The sequence below is a fragment of the Tachyglossus aculeatus genome, chromosome 10 (assembly GCF_015852505.1).
Source record: "Tachyglossus aculeatus isolate mTacAcu1 chromosome 10, mTacAcu1.pri, whole genome shotgun sequence".
Taxonomy (NCBI): domain Eukaryota; kingdom Metazoa; phylum Chordata; class Mammalia; order Monotremata; family Tachyglossidae; genus Tachyglossus; species Tachyglossus aculeatus.
In genome coordinates this window covers 44133921-44158159 of record NC_052075.1, presented here as the reverse complement: position 1 = coordinate 44158159, position 24239 = coordinate 44133921, and the positions used below count along the sequence as shown (strand labels likewise).

General features: G+C 48.7%; 1 protein-coding gene across 2 annotated transcripts; it reads right to left on the bottom strand.

Annotated features, from left to right (window-relative positions):
* Positions 1-3248: 3248 nt before the first annotated feature.
* Positions 3249-16942, bottom strand: LOC119933381 (carboxypeptidase A5-like). 2 transcript variants are annotated; one of them, XM_038752869.1, is made up of 11 exons: positions 16875-16942; positions 15707-15788; positions 13289-13423; positions 12873-12971; positions 12216-12317; positions 9718-9819; positions 8161-8271; positions 7543-7633; positions 5557-5756; positions 4595-4679; positions 3249-3436 (listed from the first exon to the last, which is right to left on the bottom strand). In XM_038752869.1, exons 1-11 carry the CDS (start codon positions 16937-16939, stop codon positions 3249-3251), a joined length of 1260 nt encoding a protein of 419 aa, XP_038608797.1. In that variant the 5' UTR covers positions 16940-16942. The 2 variants fall into 2 exon arrangements, with proteins under 2 accessions (XP_038608797.1, XP_038608796.1); XM_038752868.1 differs by lacking the exon at positions 4595-4679 and having other exon boundaries at positions 3365-3436; positions 16875-16939.
* Between the last annotated feature and the right edge of the window lie 7297 nt (positions 16943-24239).

Here is a 24239-nt window from a genome sequence, read left to right as displayed (position 1 = left end):
TTAAAAAAACCTTCCCTTGGCCACCACCCCCAGCTCCCTCCAGTTAACGGCCCATCTCCCTCCTACCACTCCTCTCCAAACTCCTTGAGTGAGTTGTCTACACCTGTTATCTCAAATTCCTCTCCTCCAGTTCTCTGTTTACCCCCTCCCATTTGGCTTCCAACCCCTTCATTCCACAGAAACTGCCCTCTGACATGCAGGTCCACGATCCCTTTGGAGTTGTAGGACTGACAGGCAGCTGGAGTGACTTTTTTTCCAAAAATATTTAAGCGCCTACTACGTGTCAGACATTGTACTAAGCGCTGGGCTAGACATAAATTAAGCAGGTTAGACACAGTCCTTGTCTCATGTGGGGCTCACAGTTGAAATCCCCATTCCTATTTTACAGCTTCAGTCTAGGGGCCCCTAGCCCTGCTGCAGAGATAGGGACTGAATCTGACACGACTGCATTCTATCTACTGCAGTACTTAGCACAGTGCTTGGCACATAGTCAGCACTGAACAAATCCATTTCCATTACAATTATTAACATTGACAAGGGCAATAGCATTTATTTGGTTGTCTGTCTCCCCCTTCTAGACTGTGAGCCCGTTGTTGGGTAGGGACCATCTCTATATATTGCCGACTTGTACTTCCCAAGCGCTTAGTACAGTGCTCTGCACACAGTAAGCGCTTGATAAATACGATTGAATGAGTGAATCTCCTATCCCGTGGACTTGCCCTTGGAGAAGAGGAATTTGGCCACCGGGAGACACCGTTGGGTTTGGGAGAAGTCCAGAGGCGGTGGTCTAGTCTGGGAAAACCTGCAGGCTGGGAACTGTCCTGAAGGAATCCGGTTTCCGGAGCTGGACAAAAGGGTAACTGCCAGGAATGGGACCATAGCATCTCAAGGGTGGATGTCAGCTAAATAATAATAATACTAATAATTGTGGTATTTGTTAAGCCCTTACTGTGTGCCAGGCACTGTACTAAGCGCTGGGGTGCAAACAAGCAAAACTGAGTTGGATATAGTCCAACTGTATCTGTATCTGTATCGTATCTTCTAGACTGTGAGCCCGCTGTTGGGTAGGGACCGTCTCTATATGTTGCCAACTTGGACTTCCCAAGCGCTTAGTACAGTGCTCTGCATGCAGTAAGCGCTTAATAGATACGATTGAATGAATAAATGAATGAATATAGTCCCTGTCCCACGTGGGGCTCACAGTCTTAATACTGAACACCTGACTCCCCCAGTGAAATCATTCTCACACTTCAGACTCAATCTGAATTACTGAGTACTTACTGTATACTAAGTGCTTGGAAGAGTATAATAAAACAGAATCTCCCAGAATAGGGTGATGTCCCACACCGCAGACCAATGAGGAGAGCCGGAGAGTCAAGGAATTCCTATATCACTCTCCCCAGTTCAGGTAAATGCTAATGATAATGGTATTTGTTAAGTATTTACTCTGTGCCGATCACTGTACTAAGCCCAGGAATAATCAACCATTCAATGGTATTTATTGACCACTTACTATGTGCAGACACTGTATTAAGCACTGGGGTGAGTACAATACAACAGAATTAGTGGACATGTTCCCTGCCCATTATGAGCTTATGAGTAAGTAGCAGATCGGATACTGTCAGTGTCCCACATGGGGCTCACAGTCTAAAGGGGAGGGAGAAAAGGTATCTCACCCCATTTTTATGGATGAAGAAACTGAGGCACAGAAAAGTAGGTCACAGAGCAGGCAAGTGGGGGAGCTGGGAATAGAACCCAGGTTTCCTGATTCTCTGTCCTATGCTCTTTCTGCTCGATCACACCGCTTCTCTGGAACAAACTTGGACATCTTCTCCACTGCAGCCCCACCTCCTGCCCCTACCCCACTCCCTGGGCTATCCCTGGTAATTTTAACAATAACAATAATAATAATAATAAGGGTATTTGTTACACATTTGTTACTATGTGTCAAGCACTGTACTAAGCCCTAGGATAGATACAAGTGAATCAGGTCCCACATTGGGGCTAGGTAGAAGTCTAAATACGAGGGAGAACAGGTATTGAAACCCCTTTTACAGATGAGGTAGCTAAGGCCCAGAAAAGGTAGGTGACTTGCCCAAGGTCACACAGCAGACAAATGGCGGAGCTGGAATTAGAACCGAGGTCCTCTTACTCCCAGGACTGAGCTCTTTCCACTTGTCCCTGCTGTTTCTTTTCCTGGGCTGGGGAGCAAAGGAAGAGATGACTGCTTTCTGAACAGTCTTGCTGGGCCACACAGGTTGAAATGTTTACCGGTAGAGTATTCACTGTGACTGTATCTGACTCCCCACTCCCCATCTCTGAGCCTGTGAGCTCTTTGTGGGTTAGTTATAATACTTGTTAATTATGGCACTTGTTAATTATAGTACTTGTTAAGCACTTTCTATAGATACAAGTTAATCAGGTTGGACACAGTCCCTGTCCCACATAGGGTTCACAGTCTTCAGTAGGAAGGATGTTTCCCTGACTCACTCCTTTTATTCACCACCCCTCCCAGCCCCACAGCACTTTTATACTTATCTGTAATTTATTTATTTATATGAATGTCTGTCCCCCCCCCACAGACTGTAAGTTTGTTATGGGTAGGAAATGTGTCGTTTAATTGTTGTGTTGTACTTTCCCAAGAGCTTAGTACAGTGCTCTGCACACAGTGGATGCTCAATAAATACAATTGACTGACTGACTGACTAATCCTCATTTTACAGATGAGGTAAGGGAGGGAAAGAGAAGTTAAGTGACTTGTCCAAGGTCGCATGGCAGGCAAGTGGCTGAGCTCCTCCAATTCATTCATTCATTCAATCGTATTTATTGAGCGCTTACTGTGTGCACAGCACTGTACTAAGCGCTTGGGAAGTCCAAGTCGGCAACATATTCCCCGGTCCGTGCTCTTTCCAGTAGGCCATGCCGCTTCTCCGGGGTTCAGAGTTTTTATTCCATCCTCCTAGGTCTGTCCCCTGTTCTGGCATAGGTCAGTGATACACACATGGCAGTCTCTTGGTAAACTTCAATGATGATGAAGGTGACGGGTCGGGAACCATTCGGAGCAGGGAGTAGCCCCGAGTCTTTGTTTTATTCCATTTCCAGCATGGCTCAAACTGGTTTCAACTTCTCCTGAGAGACGGGGAGAGCAGGATGGAAGAGGCGAAGGGAGCAAAGGAGAAGCCGGCATGATGGGAAAGGCCTTGGCCGGAGAGGGGACGGAATCCCCTCCATCTCCCACCCCCAGGCATCTAATAGGGGTGGCGGCGGGCATGGTCTATGATCGTGAGCAGTGCGGGCCAGGTCTCCTCGGCCGTGGGGATGATCTCGCTCGCGGGCAGCATGAAGCCGAATTCCCCGGTGTCCCTCAGCTCGAAGGTGAAGGAGTATTTGATTCCGTTATCATAGGCCCAGTCGATACTGGTCCCGCTGGCCTGGTCTGGAAGCAAATGCATCGGGGGACTCTTCACCATTGACTTCAAAGTCGTCCACCATTTTACCTGTCAGCTGTCTTCACCCGCGACAACCCAGCTCAGACTCTTCGCTCCTCCGAAGATCGCCTTCCAACCAGACAGACCAGGTCTTCTGACTCTCAGAGCAGCACTTAATCCACTAGACCACGCAGCCTCCCTTAGGGACTGCAGGGCTACAGACCTGGAAGCCTAATTTGGATTTGAGACGGACTGGGCTCTTCCATTTGTATTGGAAGGAGGGTCTGGAACGGGTACCCTCTAATGTCCAACTGTATGAAATAGGTTTTGACTCCAGCAGGTGGGATTTAGATTAGACCCTGACTGTCAGTGGGGTTAGACCGTGGGACAGGCTACCCAAAAAGATTGTAGAATCTCACTCATAAGAGATCTTTAGAACACTAATCGTGAGCCCAATAAGGGACAGAGACTGTGTGGGACCTGTTTCTTTTGTATCTATCCCAGTGCTTAGTACAATGTTTGGTAACAAAATACCACTATTATTATTATTATTATTATTATTATTATTATCATTATTATTACCTAGGTGCCAAGGGTAGGTGAGATGCAGGGGGATGGACTCAATGACCACTTGTCCTTCCTTTCAGCCTTATCAGCCCATGGTTCTCCATTCCCTACCCCTAACCAATCCTCCATGGCTAAAGTGTGTGGAGCCAGGAATGGGGAAAGGGAATTCTGGAGGGGGCTGTCCCCAGGGCCACCCCCAGGAAGGAAGGAGGTTCCAAGTCGGCTGCAGTCATTGTGTTCTGGGGGAGCGTGACTCCTCAATGGTGAGTCCAAGGGGTCTTTTCTGCTCTCTCCCACCCGTAGGCAGCGAGCCCATTGTTGGGTAGGAACCATCTCTATATGTTGCCACCTTGTACTTCCCAAGTGCTTAGTACAGTGCTCTGCACACAGTAAGCACTCAATAAATATGATTGAATGAATAGGCAGCCAAGAGAGCATGTAACTCTTTGAGTTGGAGTATGGGTATGGTAGTTTGGTGTAGGTGGAATGGGGGACTCCCACCTCTTTAAATTGACTTTGCCCACCCTGGAAGGACTCAAAGGGAAAGTTTCCGGAGAGGTAGGACCCGTGCCTTCCCCACTGCTCACGGGGCCACTTACAGATGGTGTTGGAGATGCTGCCATAGGTGTACTCGGTCCCATACTTGGCCGTCAGCACGTTCACAGCCTCGCTGGCCAGATCGTTCTGCCCGGGAAATGGCAAAGAGGAGTGAGAGGCAGGGCTGGAGAAGCTTCCCTCTGCCCTCCCCTCCTCCTCTTCTCTCCCCAGCCCCTGCCCTGCTCCCGCAACTGCCAGGGAGTCCCAAGGGGCCGAGGACCATAGAGATTTTCCTCAGGCCTGGTAGTTCCATTTCCAGGAAATCAGCCCATCTCCACTCCATTCACGGCATTGGCATCCTGGCTGGGGAGTCCCAGCAGCCCCCATGGGGCAGATGCCATGTCTCCTGCTTTGGCTGGGGGGCTGTGGGGAGCCCTGGACTCAGTGGGTTTGCATGGAAGTCATGCTACTCTTCCTGACTAAGGCAATCCCTCAGGGATTCGGCATCTCCCTGCTCCCTCCCACCCCAGGTTTCAGACACGGAGCAGCTTCTCCCCTCAAAATGGGGTGTCAGGGTCCACAGCAGGCAGGCCCAAGGGTTCTGGCTGGAAAAAGGCCTTCTCCCTCTTCTCACACCCTGTGGGGCCGGCTCCTGAAATTCCCATATCTACACAGGGAAGGGACTAGGTGGTCCTGGGCTCTGTCGTCCTCTGGGCACCAGAAACTCCTGGCTCCCAGGTTGTTCCCGGCGAGAGTTCGGTCAGCAGGGCTTCTTACCCGATGGGGTCCTCTGGCCTGAGAACTCACCAAGTGGCTGTCTAAGGAGGGAGACGGCCTCCTCTCTGACCTGGGAAAGGTCCCCAGAAGGCAGCTCCCCATCCCAGTCTGCCCAGATTGGGGAAAGGACAGGCTCTCAGGTCCACCAAGAGGTCCCCCACCCCAGCTCCCGGTGCCCATCACCCGGTGCCCCTTTGAGCCAGATGATTCAGCCAACAAAGTGTGGACTCCAGGCAATGGCACTCACCAGCTCCTGGTGGTCAGGGGTCTGCTCCAACTTATACCCATAGGGGAACATGAGAAGCTGGGAGAAGCTGTGGATGGAAATCCAAGCCTTGATGTTTCCGTGGCCCAGGACAAAGTCCACGATAGATTGTACCTCCACCTCGGAGTGAGGATTGGGTCCGTGGTAGTCATCCGAGCAGACATCGTCGCTGGAGCCAGTGCCTGGAATTCAAACTCTTTCTTTAATGAGGAAGTGAGACGGGCACAGCTCAGGGCAGGAAGGTGGCACGGCACGCACCCCCGAGGCTCACACAGACTCCCTGCTCAGCCCTGGATCAGCATATGGGAGCTTCTGGGTCCTTCCCCCACCAAAGGCCCAGGCCCAAAGGGCTGTCCAGCTGTGGGGTTCCTCCACTTCCCTACTTGAAATTACTCTATTTATTACTCTATTTATTTCTTTATTATTACTCTATTTATTTATTTATTTTACTTGTACATATCTATTCTATTTATTTTATTTTATTAGTATGTTTGGTTTTGTTCTCTGTCTCCCCCTTTTAGACTGTGAGCCCACTGTTGGGTAGGGACTGTCTCTATATGTTGCCAATTTGTACTTCCCAAGCGCTTAGTACAGTGCTCTGCACGTAGTAAGCGCTCAATAAATACGAATGATGATGATGATGATGATGAAATTACACCTTGATTGTGTCAAGCGTTTCTAATCCCAGCTCTGCCACTTCTCTGCTGTGTGACCTTGGGCAAATCACTTCACTTCTCTGTGCCCCAGTTACCTCATCTGTAGAATGGGGCTGAAGACTGCGAGCCCTACATGGGACAGGGACTGTGTCCAATCTGATTACTTTATATCTACCACAGTGCTTAGTATAGTGTGCGGCACTTAGAAAGCATTTAACAAATACCACAATTATTATTGTCATTATTATTATCATTAATTATTAACCATTTCCACCATTAGATCAATGGAATCATTAATCATCATTATTATTATTAATGTGGCATTATAATAATTATTGTCATTAATTATTAATTATTTCCACTATTAGATTAATGGACTCATTAATCATTATTATTACAATTAATGTGGTATAATAATGTCATAATTGTCATTGTTATTATCATTAATTATTAATCATTTCCACCATTAGGTTAACAGACTCATTAATCATTATTATTGTCATTAATGTGGTGTTATAATAATGACAATAATAATTGTGGTATTTGTTAAATGCTCTCTAAGTGCCACACACTATACTAAGCGCTGGCAGATTGGACACAGTCCCTGTCCCATGCAGGGCTCCCAGTCTTCAGCCCCATTCTACAGATGAGGAAACTGGGGCACAGAGAAGTGAAGTGACTTGCCCAAGGTCACATGGCAGGCCAGTGATGGAGCTGGGATTAGAAATTTTTCTGGGGGCTTTGTCCTCTAGGCCATACTAAGACCACTGCAGAGATAGCTGTGGTGTAGACAGTGATTCCTGGAGCCAAACCTAAGAGTTGTGGAAATATGAAGGTCACAACATTAGAGAAGCCTCATTCAAGGTTTTGGGATACAACGTACTGGTGGAGACACAGTCTAAAAAAGGAACTATTATAATCGGGGTTTTGGTGACATCTTTTACAGGACTGGTAATTTCATCATCTGAGGTCTTAGTTTCCCCATCTGTTTAACAGGGATAACATCCCTGTATTTGGTATGGTTCCTTATCCGTGACAGGCCTGGAACTCCCTGGAAGAGTTGCCAGTTAAGTAGAGGATGGAACTAAGGCACTAGACAGTAAGTTCCCTGATGGCAGGGATCACGTCTCTTCTATTATACCTTCCCAAGCACCTACACAAAGTAGGTGCTTAATCAATACCGTCGATTGACTGCCTGATGGACTTCTCCGGATGATTGTCTTTTTACTCTCTCCCTCCCCCAGTCGCCCCTGAACTGACAGAAGTGAGGACTCCTCCAGGGAGCCAGCAGCCCGCGAGGACAGAGCGCTACCTCCGAAGTTGGAGTCCCAGTTCCTGTTGGCGTCCACACCGGAGCAGGATGACCCAGGAATGATGGACCTGGTCTTGCGCCACATGCGATCCTGAGGCGAGACACAGGCCAGAGGACTCCATTAATGGAAGAGCCCACCCCTCCTTGGGTCCACGCGGGCCGAGCCACACAAGGGAGGCCAACGTCAGCCTCGATGGTCCCTGTCCTGAGCTGCCCTGTTGGTGAAGCAGTGGCAGGGTGGAGAGGAGAGAGGCACAAGACGGCCGAGGTATCATCCCCTGACTGGTGGAAGAGCCCCAAGGAGAGGAGCCTTCCTACACTCACTCACATCCCTCTAATGGATTAGGACCGTGCGTAGGGTTGCCTCTGTCCTGTCACTGCCCACAGTCAGGGGCAGATTTTCCTTGTTCCCTGGCATCCCCGTTCCCAGATCTATCCCTGAGGCTGGGGAGAATGTTAGGAAGCCCTGCTTGACATCAGTCTGGGCCAGTTCCCTCTCTAATGCAAGCCAGATGCCCAGAGGTGTTGAACGTCCTTCCTTCCTCTTCATCTCCCAGCTCAGCAGTCTGGCTCTCTGCCCCCTTCCCCTCTCGCTCCTCCCCGACAAAAAGAACTCACCGTGCTGTGTGTGTAAGCGAACCCATCAGGGTTGGTGACTATCTCCAAGAAGATGTCCAGGGTGTCAAGGATGGAGGTCAGCACTGGGTCTTTGCCATACTCACTGACAATCTGCAAAGAAAAAGGAGTCGGAGGGGTAGAAGAGTGTATGCTCCTCGTAGGTAGGGATTGTGTCTTTGATGTCTCCTGTGCTCCCAAGACCCTAGTACAGTGCTTTGCAAGCAGTGGAGCTTAATAAATGATGACGATTCTGATGATGTGAGAGCCTAAGGCTACTGGAGAAGTCGAGTGTTAGGAAATCAATTGCCAGTTCTTTGCTTTGTTCCTTGTGGACAGGGATCATGTGTACTAGATCTATTACATTCCAAGTGCTTAATCTTTCCCAAGTGCTTAATACAGGGCTCTGCACACAATACGCACTTGATAAACAGGATTGATTGATTTCTTAAGTGTTTACTATGATAGATATATAAGGCTAGATACATAAATACACTCGGCTAGATACATAAATAGGTCCCTGTGCCACATAGTACTTGCAGTCTAAAAAGGAGGGAGGACTGGTATTTTAACCCCATTTTACAGATGAGAAAACTGGGGCAGAGACCAGATAAGTGACTTGCCCAAGATCCCACAGCGGGCTAGTGGCAGAGCGAAAATGAGAATCTGGGCCTTCTGATTCCCACTCCTGTGCTATTCCGCTAGGCCGTACTGCTTCTTATAAGAGGGGGAAAGATGCAGTTAATTAGCCTTAGGATTTGTCCTTGCTCCTTGTCACCCTCTCCGTCAACGAGAGATCCTGGGCAGGACAAGTTTCTTGTGGGCAGGGAATGTGTCTCGTCTATCTGTAGTGCTTTCCCAGGTGCTAAGTAATCCATCAATCAATTGTATTTATTATGAGCTTTCTGTGTGCAGAACACTGAACTAAGTGCTTGGAAAAGTACAACATAACAGAGTTGGTTGACACATTCCTTGCCCACAATAAGCTTACAGTCTAGAGGAGGAGACAGACAATAATATAAATAAATAAATTATGGATGTGAACATAAGTGCTGTGGGGCTGAAGGAGGGGTGAATAAAGGGAACAAATCCAAGTACCAGGGTGACACGGAAGGGAATGGGAGAAGAGGAAGTGAGGGTTTAAACAGAGAAGCCCTCTTAGAGGAAATGTGCCTTCAATAAGGCTAGTACAGGGCATGGCACTCGGGGGGCACTCAATAAATAGCATTTCTACTACTAGCCTGGCTACCCTTGACTGTTTGGGTCTCATCTTATGAGAAGCAGCATGGCTTAGTGGAAAGAGCCCGGGCTTGGGAGTCAGAGGTCATGGGTTCGAATCCCAGCTCCACCACTTGTCAGCTGTGTGACTTTGGGCAAGTCACTTCACTTCCCTGGCCCTCAGTTCCCTCATCTGTAAAATGGGGATTAACACTGTGAGCCCCACGTGGGACAACCTGTTAACCTTGTATCTACCCCAGAGCTTAGAACAGTGCTCAGCACATCGTAAGCGCTTAACAAATACTATTATTATTATTATTGTTATTATTATCCACTGCTTACCTGATTGGCGGTCCAGAGCCCAGTGGCGTGGGTGATCCACTCTCGAGAGTGAATCCCGGTGTCGATCCAGACGGCAGAACGGTTGGAGCCTCCAGTGCTGAACTGAAAGCCATAAATGGGGAAGCACAATGGTTAGCACAGTGGCATCTCTTCCAACCAGCTGGGAGCATTGAGCTGGATTAGATTTTTAGACTGTGAGCCCACTGTTGGGTAGGGACTGTCTCTATATGTTGCCAAATTGCACTTCCCAAGCGCTTAGTACAGTGCTCTGCACACAGTAAGCGCTCAATAAATACGATTGATGATGATGATGATTAGCCAGGCTCAGTCTTGGCTTCCCTCTGATGAACCACGCCTGCACCCCCTCCAGGCTAGAGAACTCTGAGTGTGTGTATCTGAGCCTATTGTTGGGTAGGGACCATCTCTATATGTTGCCGATTTGTACTTTCCAAGCGCTAAGTACAGTGTTCTGCACACAGTAAGTGCTCAATAAATGTGATTAAATGAATAAATGTGTGCGCAAGTGTGCGCAGGCTTGAGTTTTAACTGTGTTCCAGCCGGACACTGGAGCTGGCTGAAACTGGCAGGAAGACAAATTTCAGCACCAAACAGCAGGCAGTGACCCGTGAAGCGGGGGGGCGGCTCTGAGCCCCTAGAGCGCCCTAGTTGGACCCCATCGAAAGACAACTGACCCCCCGGCCACCCAGCCTCTCCAGGGGGGTGTAGACTCAGGACTGCCCACAGTCCCATCTCCTGTGGCTCCTGCATGTGGTCGGAAGGATGTCCTGCTGACTCGGGCTGCTTTCCCCGACTCCCCTGATAATAATAATAATGATAGCATTTGTTAAGCGCTTACCATGTGCAAAGCACTGTTCTAAGCACCGGGGAGGATACAAGGTGATCAGGTTGTCCCATGTGGGCCTCACAGTCTTAATCCCCATTTTACAGATGAGCTAACTGAGGCCCAGAGAATGTGACTTGCCCAAAGTCACACAGCTGACAATTGGCGGAGCCGGGATTTGAACCCATGACCTCTGACTCCCAAGCCCGGGCTCTTTCCACTGGGCCACGCCGCTTCTCAAAAAACCAAGCCTGAAGATGAGTCAGGAGACATAGTAACTGTATTTAGAAACACAAATATGCAACCAGAGTGCTGGTTGCTGATTGAAGGATGCCCCCCCCAATTACCACCCCTTCCTCTTCTCTCCCCCAGGATTAATCTCTTTAGCCCCAGTGGAGCCACTGAGGCCACGGACACTACCCTGTCTTCTCTCTGTTAGATTGGGTGGCAGCCATCTGGATCCTCGAATCCTTGAATCCTAGGGATGGGATTCTCTAATAATAATAATGGCATTTATTAAGCGCTTACTATGTGCAAAGCACTGTTCTAAGCGCTGGGGAGGTTACAAGATGATCAGGTTGGCCCACGGGGGGCTCACAGTCTTCATCCCCATTTTGCAGATGAGGTAACTGAGGCCCAGAGAAGTGAAGTGACTTGCCCAAGGTCACCCAGCTGACAATTGGCGGACCCGGGATTTGAACCCATGACCTCTGACTCCAAAGTCCGGGCTCTTTCCACTGAGCCATGCTGAAGGACGTGGACTCTAAGCTCGCTGTGGGCAAGGAATGCATCTGATTACTATTCTACTGTACTCCCCCAAATGCTTAGTACAGTGCCTTAGACACAGTAAGCACTCAGCGGCGTGGCTCAGTGGAAAGAGCCCGGGCTTTGGAGTCAGAGGTCATGGGTTCAAATCTCAGTTCCGCCAATTGTCAGCTGCGTGACTTTGGGCAAGTCACTTAACTTCTCTGTACTTCAGTTACCTCATCTGTAAAATGAGGATTAAGACTGTGAGCCCCCTGTGGGACAACCTGATCACCTTGTAACCTCCCCAGTGCTTAGAACAGTGCTTTGCACATAGTAAGCGCTTAATAAATGCCATCACCTCAGTTCCCTCATCTGTAAAATGGGGATTAAGACTGTGAGCCCCATGTGGGACAACCTGATCACCTTGTATTCTCCCCAGTGCTTAGAACAGCGCTTTGCACATAGTAATTGCTTAACAAATGCTATCATTAATATTGTTATTAAATAAATATGATTGAATTGAACTGAATTGATTTCTGAGGATGTGTTATCTATTATCTCCCTACTATCCCTTCTTCCTACAGCTGTCTAGAGAAGGAGACCTCAGAACCTGCCTCAGGCATCCATTTCAACACTGGCCTCTCTCCACCACACTAGCAAACCCCTGGATGAGAGAAGAGGAGAGGGGGATCATCATCAATCGCATTTATTGAGCACTTACTATGTGCAGAGCACTGTACTAAGCACTTATAGAAGAAGAAGAAGAAGGGATGACAGAAGAAGAGTGAGGCATGTACATGGCAGTCCTCTGGATGAGGAAACAGCTCAGAGGGGCCCTGAGCTGCATGGATGACCCTGAACAGAAGGAAGACCCTGCCCTCCCACCCCCACCACCTGCCCCCTCCTTCACCTTCAGCACAAGAAGGGGACGCTGTTCGTAACTTTGACCAATCTGGATTTTGCTGACCAAGTTGGAGTTTTCAGATGCAAAGTTGTCAATCCAGTCATAGATCTGAAAGGAAAACGTTTTGCCCTGAGGAGAAGGGAGTGGGGCTTGGGGACAATGTGGGAAGAAGGAAAGGGGACCCCTCGGGGGTCTCCTAACCTTTTGGGACCAACCAGCAGGAATTTACCTACCGGCGAGAAGAGAGAGGCACCAAGGATTCAGGAGATCCCTTGCTCCTCCCATTTTCTATCCTTTATTCTCTTCTCCTACCTGCCTTATTGAAGATGCCCCCGCCTCACATTTCTCACTCCTCCCCTCGCCCTCTAAGCATCTGAGGGAGCCTGCACAAGGGATTCTTGAATCCATGGTAGGGTCAGGGCTATGGGTCAGGAGGCCTGGGTAAGCTGCGTGACTCGGAGCCCCTGAGCCAAACTTCAGGCACTGCACTAGGTCCAAGCCGGAGCAAGAACAGCCTCCACTACTGCTTTCAGACGTCCTGCCTTAGCACATCCCTACGCTAAGCTCATTGTTCTCAAAATGCCACTCTACCCGCCCTCCTAGGCCCCAGAACTTCCTCATAGGGCACAGGCGGGCAATGGGGCACGCAGATGAGGGGCCTACCTCCTCGATGGTGTGGTAAGAGGAGAAGTCAAAATTGCCGGAGCTGCGCTCGAGTCTTCTGGAGGCGGCCATGGCTTCTCGCTCCTTATCTATCAGTACCTGGTGGGAAGACAGATGGACAGGTGGATGAATGGAGGATGAAGTTGGCCTATTAGACAGAGAGACCTGCCCCACATCAGTCTGGGACCAAAAACCCAACCCCCTCCTGCTCTTCCTGGGCAATCAATCAATAAGCGGTATTCATTCAACGCTTACTATGTGTAGATCATTCAGTGCAATTAGCCTCTAAAAACCCTGCCTGGTTGGGCTGGCGAGAGGCGGCTCGGAGCATTTCTCCAGCTTCCCTTGCCAGTGGGAGAGTCGGGGAAAAGCAGCCAGAAGGAAAGTCCCAGCCGCAGATTCGTCGGTCACCTTACCTGGACATCATCAATCATGATGGAGTACGAGATGCCGTGGGACTTGAGGTAGGCCTTGACAGATTGCAGACTGGAGAAGGGGACTCTCATGTCCACCGGCAAGCTGGGCCTGAGTGGGCTACGCCAGAAGTCAACCTGGTTTACAGAGAAGGAAGAACAAATTTAATTTCTTTTCATGTGGGAATATTTTGAGGTTTGAGGTTTGCGATGCATTTCCCGAAGTCCTTGTATTCGAACTCAATGTTGCCCCTCTCCCAGACCCAAATATTCCCCAACCTACTGGGAACAAGACTGGAGCCATCGGCTCAGTTCCATAATTACCCTGGGAGTAACAGTGGATAGAGCATAGGCCTGGGAATCAGAAGGACTTGGGTTCTAGTCCCGGCTCTGCCACTTGTCTGCTGTGTGACCCTGCACAAGTTGCTTCACTGCTCTGGGCCTCAGTTACCTCATCTGTAAAATGGGGATTAAGACCGTGAGCCCTATGTGGAACAGGGACCTTGCCCAACTAGATTTGCTTGTATCCACTTCAGCGCTTAGAACAGTGCCTGGCACATAGTAAGTGCTGAACAAATACCACAGTTATTATTAATATAATTGCTATTATTAAGCAACCACTGGGAGTAATGCATTGTCCTGAGCACTTGGGAAAGTACAAGAGAAGCATGAGAAATATTCCCTGCCCACAAGGAGTTTGTACTTGAGCGAGCCTGTGTAAGAGACAGACATCAAAATTATTTATAAATCAGGCAATCTTGTATACACACGTTCCGAGGAGACGTGTCAGTGCCAGAGCTGGGTGAGGGGTGGCTGTAATTCAGGGTGTTGAATTACACCCTGCCTTTGGCTCCGCACACTGAAAATGCTCGATAAATACAATTGATTGATTGTTCGATTGGGAGTCCATCTCTGAGTGACAATGGTTTGAATAGAGGAGACTGTATGCACTCACAGAAAAAGGGTCAGGAGACCCTGCAGCTGCTACTCAGCAAACAACCAATGAATCATTTGTATTTATCGAGCACTTACTATGTGCAGAGCACTGTACTAAGCGCTTGGGAGAGTACAATACAACAGAATTAGCAGATATGTTCCCTGCCTATAGTGAGCTTATGGTGTAGAGGACTGTACCAGGGTCCTCTGCCCACCCTGGGGACAATGCAAGGCTGCACAGAGAGGTGGGAGACCTGGATTCTCGGCTGGGTGGCCGAGGTGCCTCTGGGACTTGATTTCTTCATCTGGAAAATGGGGAGGATGGTCCATAGACAGTTGTGAGTGCCACTTACAGAGGTTCTGGCCGACAAGGGAAGCTGAGGATGGGAGAGAGCTGGCCTGCAAAACGCAGGCAGCCGTCCAACTGTTTTGAAGCAAATTTCTGCTTGGTGGCGGTGAGCCGGGCATGCAGGGGTAGGGCAGAGGTAGCTCTAGCAATACCTGTGCCCTTGTTCTTCCCTTCCCAACATCGGACAGTTAGGCTGTAGTGGGTGGAAAACAGTATTAAAAAAGGAAGCAGCATGGCTCAGTGGAAAGAGCACGGGCTTTGGAGTCAGAGGTCATCATCATCATCAATCGTATTTATTGAGCGCTAAGCGCTTGGGAAGTACAAATTGGCAACATATAGAGACAGTCCCTACCCAACAGTGGGCTCACAGTCTAAAAGGGGGAGACAAAACCAAATATACTAACAAAATAAAATAAATAGAATAGATATGTACAGGTAAAATAAATGGGTTCGAATCCAGTCTCTGCCAATTGTAGCTGTGTGACTTTGGGCAAGTCACTTCACTTCTCTGTGCCTCAGTTACCTCATCGGTAAAATGGGAATGAAGACTATGAGCCCCACGTGGGACAACCTGATCACCTTGTAACCTCTCCAGCGCTTAGAACAGCGCTTTGCTCATAGTAAGTGCTTAATAAATACCATTATTATTATTATTATTATAGGAAGGGGAGGAGAACAAGTGATGGGTGGGGAGGGGGGTTTAAAGGGCAAGAAGGCGTTCACCTCAGCACTACCCTCTGGCACTGACCACATGGTTCACACTTTCAGGGGCTAAAAAGAAAGCATGGTTGGGGACAGGAGTTGGGCTGTGGAAATAGTGAAAAGAGCATGGCCCTGGGAGTTAAAAAAAACACAGGTTCTAGTTCCTGCTGTGCCACTTGCTGAGTGACCTTGGGTAAGTCACTTAACCTCCCTGTGCCTCAGTTTCCTCATCTACTAAATGGGGAAGAAATACCTGTTCTCCCTCTTGGACTGTGAACCACATGTGGGTCAGGGATAGTGTCCAATCTGATTATCTAGTACCTTCCCCAGAACTTGGCACACAGTAAGTAATCATCATCATCATCAACATGATCATCGTTGTCATCATCAGCATCGTGATTATTATTATTGTAAGGACCCTGCCCAGTCCTCACCTGCAGATGTTTGAAGTGTTCCAGGTCCTTGAGGACTGTGAACTGTGTCTCATCCCTGGCCTTGATCCGGAGTACCTGGTCCCTGGAAAGATGGAGTGAAGGTGAGGCCCAGGGAAATGTGTTGGGAGAGACAGAAAAGAGTTGTTTCCATTTTTTTTTGTTCGCTTTTTCTATAGTATTTGTCAAGTGTTTACTACATGCAAAGGCGCTATACTAAGCATTGGGGTAGATACAAATTAGTCAGGTTGGACATAGTCCCTGACCCACATAGGGTTCACAGTCTTGACCCCCATTTTACAGATGAGGTAACTGAAGCCCAGAGAAGTTAAGTGACTTGCTCAAGGTCACACCGCAGACAAGTGGAAGATCCGGGATTAGAACCCAGGTCCTTCTGACTCCCAAACCCCTACTTCTTCCACTAGGACATGCTGCTTCTCCGGGTCAGTCAGGGAGAGGCAGCGAGGGGACCGGGTGGAGGGAAGATCTGATGCTGAGCGGGAGCCGCACCAGGAATGGGGGAGACCAGAGACTGAAGGGAAGACAGGGAGCTGTCACCCCCGGGAACCCACTGTGGAGGGCTGGAACATTTGACTGCACCCCCAACTCCTGGCCTAGCTCGTCTTCCCTTAAATGAGTTGTCCTCCAGGGCCTCTGCACCTCCATCGGTCTTCCCAGGACCGCGGAATTCCTCCCAGAAAATTGCAGGATTCCTACCAGAAAATTTGCCAGGGAAAGGATGAGCCCCCTTCTCCTCCTTCTTACAGACAGGGAAACTGAGGTTGGGGCAGTCTAAACATCCTGCTCCTCCTCCACCCCCTTCTCCACGATCAGTCCATTGGTGGTATTTATTGAGCGCTTACTGTGTGCAGTGCACTGGGCTAAGTACTTGGGTGGAAGTGGTGGATTTGGGGCCAGAACTCCCGACTCATAGCTCAAATTCAATGCATCAGAAACTCTTGTTTCTCTGCCTTTTTATTTTCCGATTATGAGCTCCACCAGGGACACGGACCCTGTCTAATCCCCACCTGCGTGCTCCCAGCACTTAGTACAGTAGCCCATCCACAGTAAGAGCTTAATCCATCCTATTACTGCTAGGACTACTAATAGGCAGGAGTGCAGCCGCCAGAAGAGTGCAGCTTCTGTCCGAATTTGGGACCCATTTACTCACCCAGAAAACACCTTGAGGCCTGAGGCAGCTGCCAGGAGAAAGCTGAAGACCAGGAGACCCCTCATGTTGAGCGGTGGTAGGATGGACTTCTTCCTCCGTTGCAGTTATATAGCCCATTTTTCTCGGGGGGGTGGGGACAGTGGGGCGTTACTTAAGGTCCTTCCAGACAAGGGCTATTAGCCAGTCAGATCCACAGCACTCCCAGGTAACAGTGTACCCAGAGGACTCACAAGCTTTTAACTGGGAATTGCTGTGCTTTTTTTCCCCCGCAGGAAGAAAATAAGCATGTGCAGTATAACCAGAGGGGACACTCCGGCTGTCTTACTCCCACCCGCAGCCCTTCTTTGCCTCCAGGGAGACCTCAGGTAGAAGGCAGAGGAGAGAGGAGGGAGGAGGAAGACAGAGGAAGGAGGGAGAGGGCAAAGGAGAGGCCAACAGAGCTTAGGTTGGGGGTAAACCAGAGAATAGGAGGGCAATGAAGAGTGGAGGAGGGCAAGAGAGAAGTGGCGGGGAGAGAAGAAGTAGAGGTCAGAGGAGAAAAGCAGGAGACAGAAGCCACCTTCAGCCTCTCTCTCAGCTCAGGGGTCTCCTGCAGATTTTTCCTTCTTTGTAGCCTTGCCTGTTCCTTCCCCCTTCCCTGACCCTTTTCTCTTGGACCCCCCTCTGTCCTTCCTTCCTATAGACCTGAGCCCCTTCTCGTTTATAACCCCGACCAAATTTCCTCACAGGACAGCTCCACTTTGTATGCCAGGTTTCCCAGAAAATGCAAGCTCAACCTATACTGAAGGAATATCCGTTAGCATAATTGCCATTTTATCCTGTAATGGGAGCAGGGGTGGCCATTATGGAATGGCCAGCATGAATGTTTTCCAAATAGTTACTACCACTGTCATCACTAGAGAGCTGCATTTCCAAGTGGCAGTGGTTCCAGATAGCAGTCACTGATTAAACTGATCCGTCAGTCAATCGATGGTATTTATTGAGAATTTACTGTGGACGGAGTACTGTACTAAGTTTTTGGGAAGGTACAATACAACAGAGTTGGTAGATGTGTTTCCTGCCCATAATGCTCCTTACAGGGAGCTTCCAGTTAAGATGGATCTGGTGAGATGGGAGGAAGAGAAGGCAGAGATGTTCATTCCTGCAAAGGAATTCAACTAAGTATTTCAAGCCGATTCTCTGTTTCTCAGCCACCTGAGGGTCCTGGGGAGAATAGTATTAGATCCAGGGAAAGGCGGTTTGACCTGGATTTGCTTTTGTTGTTACTTTATTGAGAATACATTCAATATTGTAAAGATCCTTGATCTTGGGATCTGCCTGCAGTAGGGGCTGGAGGAGAAGCACCAGGTATCGGGGCAACACGTGACCTGGGGAGCTGTGGGCGGGAGTGCATTGTCCACGGGCTTCCTGCAATCTTTCCCCAACACCTCCCGGTAACATCACATTTGGGAACCGAACAATCGGGTTTGAGCACTTATCAAACGTTCTGTTCTCACTGTCTAATCTATTCCATTTTGTCCCGGCCCCATGGTTTGGACATGCCAAAGGCTGCTAGAGACCCTGGCTTCAGAAACACTCTCGTTGTAAAAGAAAGAAAGGATTCGAGGACCCAGAATACACAGCAAACAGATGGGAGAAATTCTCTCTTCCACCCAAATCGCCTTGGTATTCAGTGGGGATGAAACAGAAAGACTGAAAACAGAGCCTCACAGCTTAAATAAAGGGCGATGGCTGGAAAAAAATACTATATGCCTTGAAAAACCAACATTTCATGCTCCTAGAAATGGAGTGTTTGGCCCGATGTCTGGGATAAATCCAGAGAGGGTCCTCTCCCGAAACATCTTGCTTTTCCCTACTACCAGTGCCTGAACTGACGTGTTTCCCCTCCATCCTTGTTTCTTCTCGTATTCTCCCTATATTCCACATCCACTTTCTCTTTATTCCCTCAACCAGTGGTTGAAATAACGCCAAGGCAACTTCCTTTTTCTATGGTATTTGTTAAGAGCCACTTGTCTCCTATGTGACCTTGGGAAGGTCACAACTTCTCTGGGTCTCAGTTACCTCACCTGTTAAATGGGGATTAAGACTGCGAGCCCTATGTGGGTCATGGACCATGTCCATTGTGATTACCTTGTACCTACCCTAATGCTTAGAACAGTGCTGGCACATTGTAAGCGCTTAACAAATGCCACTGAAAAAAAAAAAAGATGTGGTGGAGCCGGATTAGAACCCAGGTCCTTTTGACTCCCAGGACCGCACTGCTCCCCTAACATGAAAGAATACCCAGTAGTGCTCAACTAATTTCCTTCTCCAGACCACTAAAGTGTTTGCTTGGCCAAGAGAGGAAGAGTGGGCTCTATCTGCTGACTTTCTTGCCTTAGTCAACTGCTGCACTTCTTAAATGTACAGCATTGTTTGCCATTCAGATTGACACTGTAAGTGTGGTTTAGTTCTCCATTTTGGGTTGATTCCCCTTCCCGCCCACTACAGTGCCTCAGAGAGGGTGGAAGAAGAATTAAATATAATAACAGCATTTGTTTAGCATTTACTATGTGTCAACCACTGACACTGGGATAGACACAAGGCATTTGGGTCAGGCCCAGCCCCTGTCCCAACCAGAGTTCACATTCTAGATACAATAACGATGGCATTTGTTAAGCGCTTACTATGTGCAAAGCACTGTTCTAAGCGCTGGGAGGATACAAGGTGAGCAGGTTGTCCCATGTGGGGCTCACAGTCTTAATCCCCATTTTACAGATGAGGTAACTGAGGCTCAGAGAAGTTAAGTATGAGGGAGAATGGGGATTGAATCCTCATTTTACAGATGAAGAAACCGGGGCACAGAGAAATTACTTAGCCAGGGTCACACAGAAGGCAAGTGGCTGAGAAAGGATTAGAAGGCAGGTCCTCTGAGTACCGGGTCTGTGCTTTTTCCACTAGTCCTTTCTGCTTCTCTACTTAGGTAAAAATGTTCAAATGACAGGTTCAAGAACAATCAATCCATCAGAAAACTGGCTTTAATTCTTCTCCTTCCCTGTCACTAAACCGTAGTTCCTGTTGATTCAATCGTATTTACTGAGCACTTACTGTGTGCGGAGCACTGTATTAAGCTTTTGGAAAGCACAGTACAGCAGTGTTCACCTTCCCCTGCATTCTACTGAGGAAGGAAAGGGAGGATCATTCTAAGCAGTGGTCAAATTGGAGAGGGGCCCAGGGCACACCAACTGTACACCTTTTTCTCTCTCAGCCATCAACGGTCTCTATAATGAACCCCATTCTGCTCTCTGCTGAGTCTGCCGGTCCCAGCTCAAATTAGCCCCAACAGTGCTGAGGAGAGGAGAGAGCAAAGAATAGTACTTTGCACATAGTCTTTTAGACTGTGAGCCCACTGTTGGGTAGGGACTGTCTCTATATGTTGCCAACTTGTACTTCCCAAGCGCTTAGTACAGTGCTCTGCACACAGTAAGTGCTCAATAAATACGATTGATTGATTGATTGATTGATTGATAGTAAGCGCTTAAAATATGCCATCATTATTATTATAGGAGCACACACAGAACGAGCATGCATACAGAATGATCAATGAATCAATCGTATTTATTGAGTGCTTACTGTGTTCAGGGCACTGTACTGAGCGCTTGGGAGAGTATAATATAACATAACGGACACATTCCCTGCCCACAACCAGCATACAGACTAGAGGATGAGTTTATAATCTAGAGGATGGGAATGTATGTGCCCCCAGCAGGGAGGACAAGGTGAGAGTGAACTCTGGCCTAAGGAATCCCTGGGCTTAAACTGCGAAGTCCCCCTGGAGTGTTAGCCAAACTGGCCCCTGCAGGTTGGACTGCATTTCTAGCAAAAAGGCAACAGGTGAGAAGCCACCTACCCCCGACCTTGGCCGGAGGGAGGAGAGAGCGTAGTTGGCCTTTTTTGCCACCACCAAAGAGCAAGATGAGTAGGATAACTCGTGATTGAGATGCAGCAACCAGCAGCGGTGAGCTCCTCCTCCTTCATCATCAGGGTTTCGAGTCACCAGTGGGGTGAGACCCAGCACAAATGCATGTCCAGCCTCCTCCTCCCTCTTTCACACGGGACACGCTGTCTGCCTCATCTGCTTTGCCCCACCTCCCCACCATGCCCCAGTGCCCACAGTAACCAGGATGTCACCCTCCCAATGGATTCTAATCCCGGCTCTGCCACTTGTCTGCTGTGTGAGGAAGGGCAAGTCGCTTAATATCTCTGGGTCTCAGTTACCTCATCGGTGACATAGGACTTAAGACTTTGAGCCCCCATGGAGGACGTGGACTGTGTCCAACCTGATTACTTCGTATCTACCCCAGCGCTTAGTACATTGTCTGGCACATAGTAAGTGCATAACAAATACCATAAAAAAATGAACCTTTCGCGATTACTCTCTCCATTCCCCGAATAAGGCACTTTGGAGAATTTCAAGGATTTGCCCAAGGACACTTTATTTAGACTGTGAACCCCACATGGGACAGTGTCTAGGTCAGATCCGATTATCTTGTATGAATCCCAATACTTAATTCAGTAAGAATTAATAAATACCACTATTAAGAGAGGGAGATCCTTGGCTCCCAGCCTGGTTCTTTCTCCCTCTGTTGGCCCCCTGAAAATCCATTTTAAACAAGACACCTCACACCTTGCCCCTGTAACTGTGATGCTGTGGCCAATGGGTGTCTGGCCCTGTCAGTCAGTGGTATTCATTCAACGCTTGCTATGTGCAAAGAGTATAAGACAACAAAATTGGCAGACTGATTCCCTGCCCCTAATGAGCTTACGGTTTAGAGGGGTAGACAGACGTTAATATGAATAATTAATTTGATAATATATAACTTAAAGATACATATGTAAGTGCTGCGAGGTTAGGGATGGAGTGAATATTAAGTGTCCAAAGGTCACAGATTCTAGTGCGTAGATGATGTAGAAGGGAGAGAAAGCCGGGGAAAAGAGGGTTTAATAGGGGAAGGTCTCTCCCCTAGAGAAGGGAAGCATTAATGTCACTGGACTTGGTTCAGGTTCCTTGAGGTTGGTCTCACCCTAGGTTCCCTGGGCATCTGGAGGGTGCCATACTAGGGGCTTCTCTCCTCCCTTGGTGGGGATCAATCAATCAACGGTATTTATTGAGAGCTTACTTTGTGCAGAGCGCTATACTAAACGCTTGGGAGAGTACAACAGAATTGGCAGATACATTTCCTGCCTGTAACAGGGAGAAGCAGCGTGGCTCAGTGGAAAGAGCCTGGGCTTGGGAGTCAGAGGTCATGGGTTCTAATCCCAGCTCCCCCACATGTCTGCTGTGTGACCTTGGGCAAGTCACTTAACTTCTCTGATCCTCAGTTACCTCATCTGTAAAATGGGGATTAAGACTGTGAGCCCCATGTGGGACAATGTGATCGCCTTGTATCCTCCCCAGTGCTTAGAACAGTGCTTTGCACATAGTAAGCAATTAACAAATACCATCATTATTATTATTAACAAGCTGAGATGGCAGCTTTGGACTGCCATCTCCCACTTCCCATCTGGAGACCAGGATCTGCAAGTTGAGCGGTGTCATCACAACGTTTGGAAAGCACTGAAGTGAAAAGCCTTGAGGGTGTCAGCCAATCAGAATTTTAAGCTCTGTCCCTGGCCTCTCTCACCTGGAGCTAAAAACACAATCAGCCCAGGCCATCTGAACTCTGACTTTCACCTTGGCATCAGTAGGAGCTTTTGGCCCTAACCCCACAAATTCACATCAACTGCCGAGAATTTGAAGTATGTGAGTGGCCAGGGGCAAGACTAAGATTGGAACTCCCCAGGTTGTCCCTATTACATCACCTTGCCCCCTGTCCCATATTTGAGTGACCCAAGCTTCCTGTGGGGTGGAGGGAGAGTGAAGCAATACTCTGGCTGCCATCCCAAGGTTGCTGACCCTAGATGGACATGGATTCTGTTTAATTGCTCAGTTGACCTCTGTTTTTGGTTGGTTGGTTTTTTTCTTTGGTTTTATGGTATTTCTCAAGTGCTTACTACATACCAGGCACTGTTTTAAGCGCTGGGGTAGATCCAAGCTAATCAGGTTGGATGCAGTCCATGTCCCACATGGATTTACAGTCTTCATCCCCATTTTACAGCTGAGATAACTGAGGCATAGAGAAGTTGAAATGACTTGCCCAAGGTCACCCAGCAGACAAGTGGAGGAGCTGGGATTAGAACCCAGGTCAGAAGGCCCATGCTCTATCCATTAGGCACACTGCTTCTCAGACCTCTGGGGTGAATTGGCGTATCCGCCCTCTGCCCATCCGAACATGCTTCTTTGTTTGATTTCCACAGAGAAGCTAGAGGCTCTCAGGAGTAACCCACCGGCTGTTAGGGAACCCAGAGAACAGGGGGAGCCAGGGTCGGTTAAATATTGATCTTATCGGTTGTTTGGCCATGGTGAAGTGAGCCCATTTCCTTGTTCCTTGATGCCCCTCCTTGGGTATGACACCTCTAACCAAGTGGACGTGCCCGTGGGCGTTTAATGAATACCATCTAAAGACTCTGCTGATGCTCCTGATGAGGTGACTTCAGCAGCGTTCTCCAGGGCACGTCTGCTGGGAGTAGAACCTATAATGTGGCTTTTGCCTTTCCCGGCCCGGGGTCTCCTGACTCTCAGTCCCATGATTTTTCCAAGCACATTCTTCCCCACCCGACTCTACGTATTTCTACACTGAGTGAAATTCCTGGTTTCCCACTCCTATTAGAGGTTTAAATCCTAAGCCCTCTCTAGCTGGGAACCAAGGTCTCCCTCCCTGAATTTCCCCCTTTGGCGCTGCTGTACCAGACCTTGTTAGTTCTTTGCTTCCCTGACTGGCAGCACTGGGCACCTGTGCCTATTAACCACTGCCTGGAACACCAAGTGGGCACCCCTAGAGGTATCCTGCCCATGAAAAGAGCATTACGTCAGGTGCAAGGGCTCGGGTGGATGTGAAGTGGAGATCCATTTAACAAACTGAGGAGGTTGGCAGGCCTCCGGAGCCCCTCAACCAAATCTCTTTCATGATCCCCGGAGATGTGGCCTTGGGAAAAAACCTGAGAAGCAGCATGGCTCAGTGGAAAGAGCATGGGCTTTGGAGTCAGAGGCCATGGGGTCAAATCCCGCCTCTGCCAACTGTCAGCGGTGTGACTTTGGGCAAGTCACTTAACTTCTCTGGGCCTCAGTTACCTCAGCTATAAAATGGGGATTAAAACTGTGAGCCCCCCGTGGGACAGCCTGATCACCTTGTAACCTCCCCAGAGCTTAGAACAGTGCATCACACATAGTAAGCACTTAATAAATCCCATCATTATTATTATTTTATCCAGGCACCAAAGAGATGT

Excerpts from the sequence above, each read along its gene's own strand:
- LOC119933381 (XM_038752869.1), bottom strand. The coding sequence starts at position 16,939 with ATGAGGGGTCTCCTGGTCTTCAGCTTTCTCCTGGCAGCTGCCTCAGGC. Across the intron at positions 12,318-12,872 it reads CTTACCACACCATCGAGGAG|ATCTATGACTGGATTGACAA; the intron begins GTAGGCCCCTCA and ends TTTTCCTTTCAG. Across the intron at positions 9,820-12,215 it reads GTCCCCTTCTTGTGCTGAAG|TTCAGCACTGGAGGCTCCAA; the intron begins GTGAAGGAGGGG and ends TATGGCTTTCAG.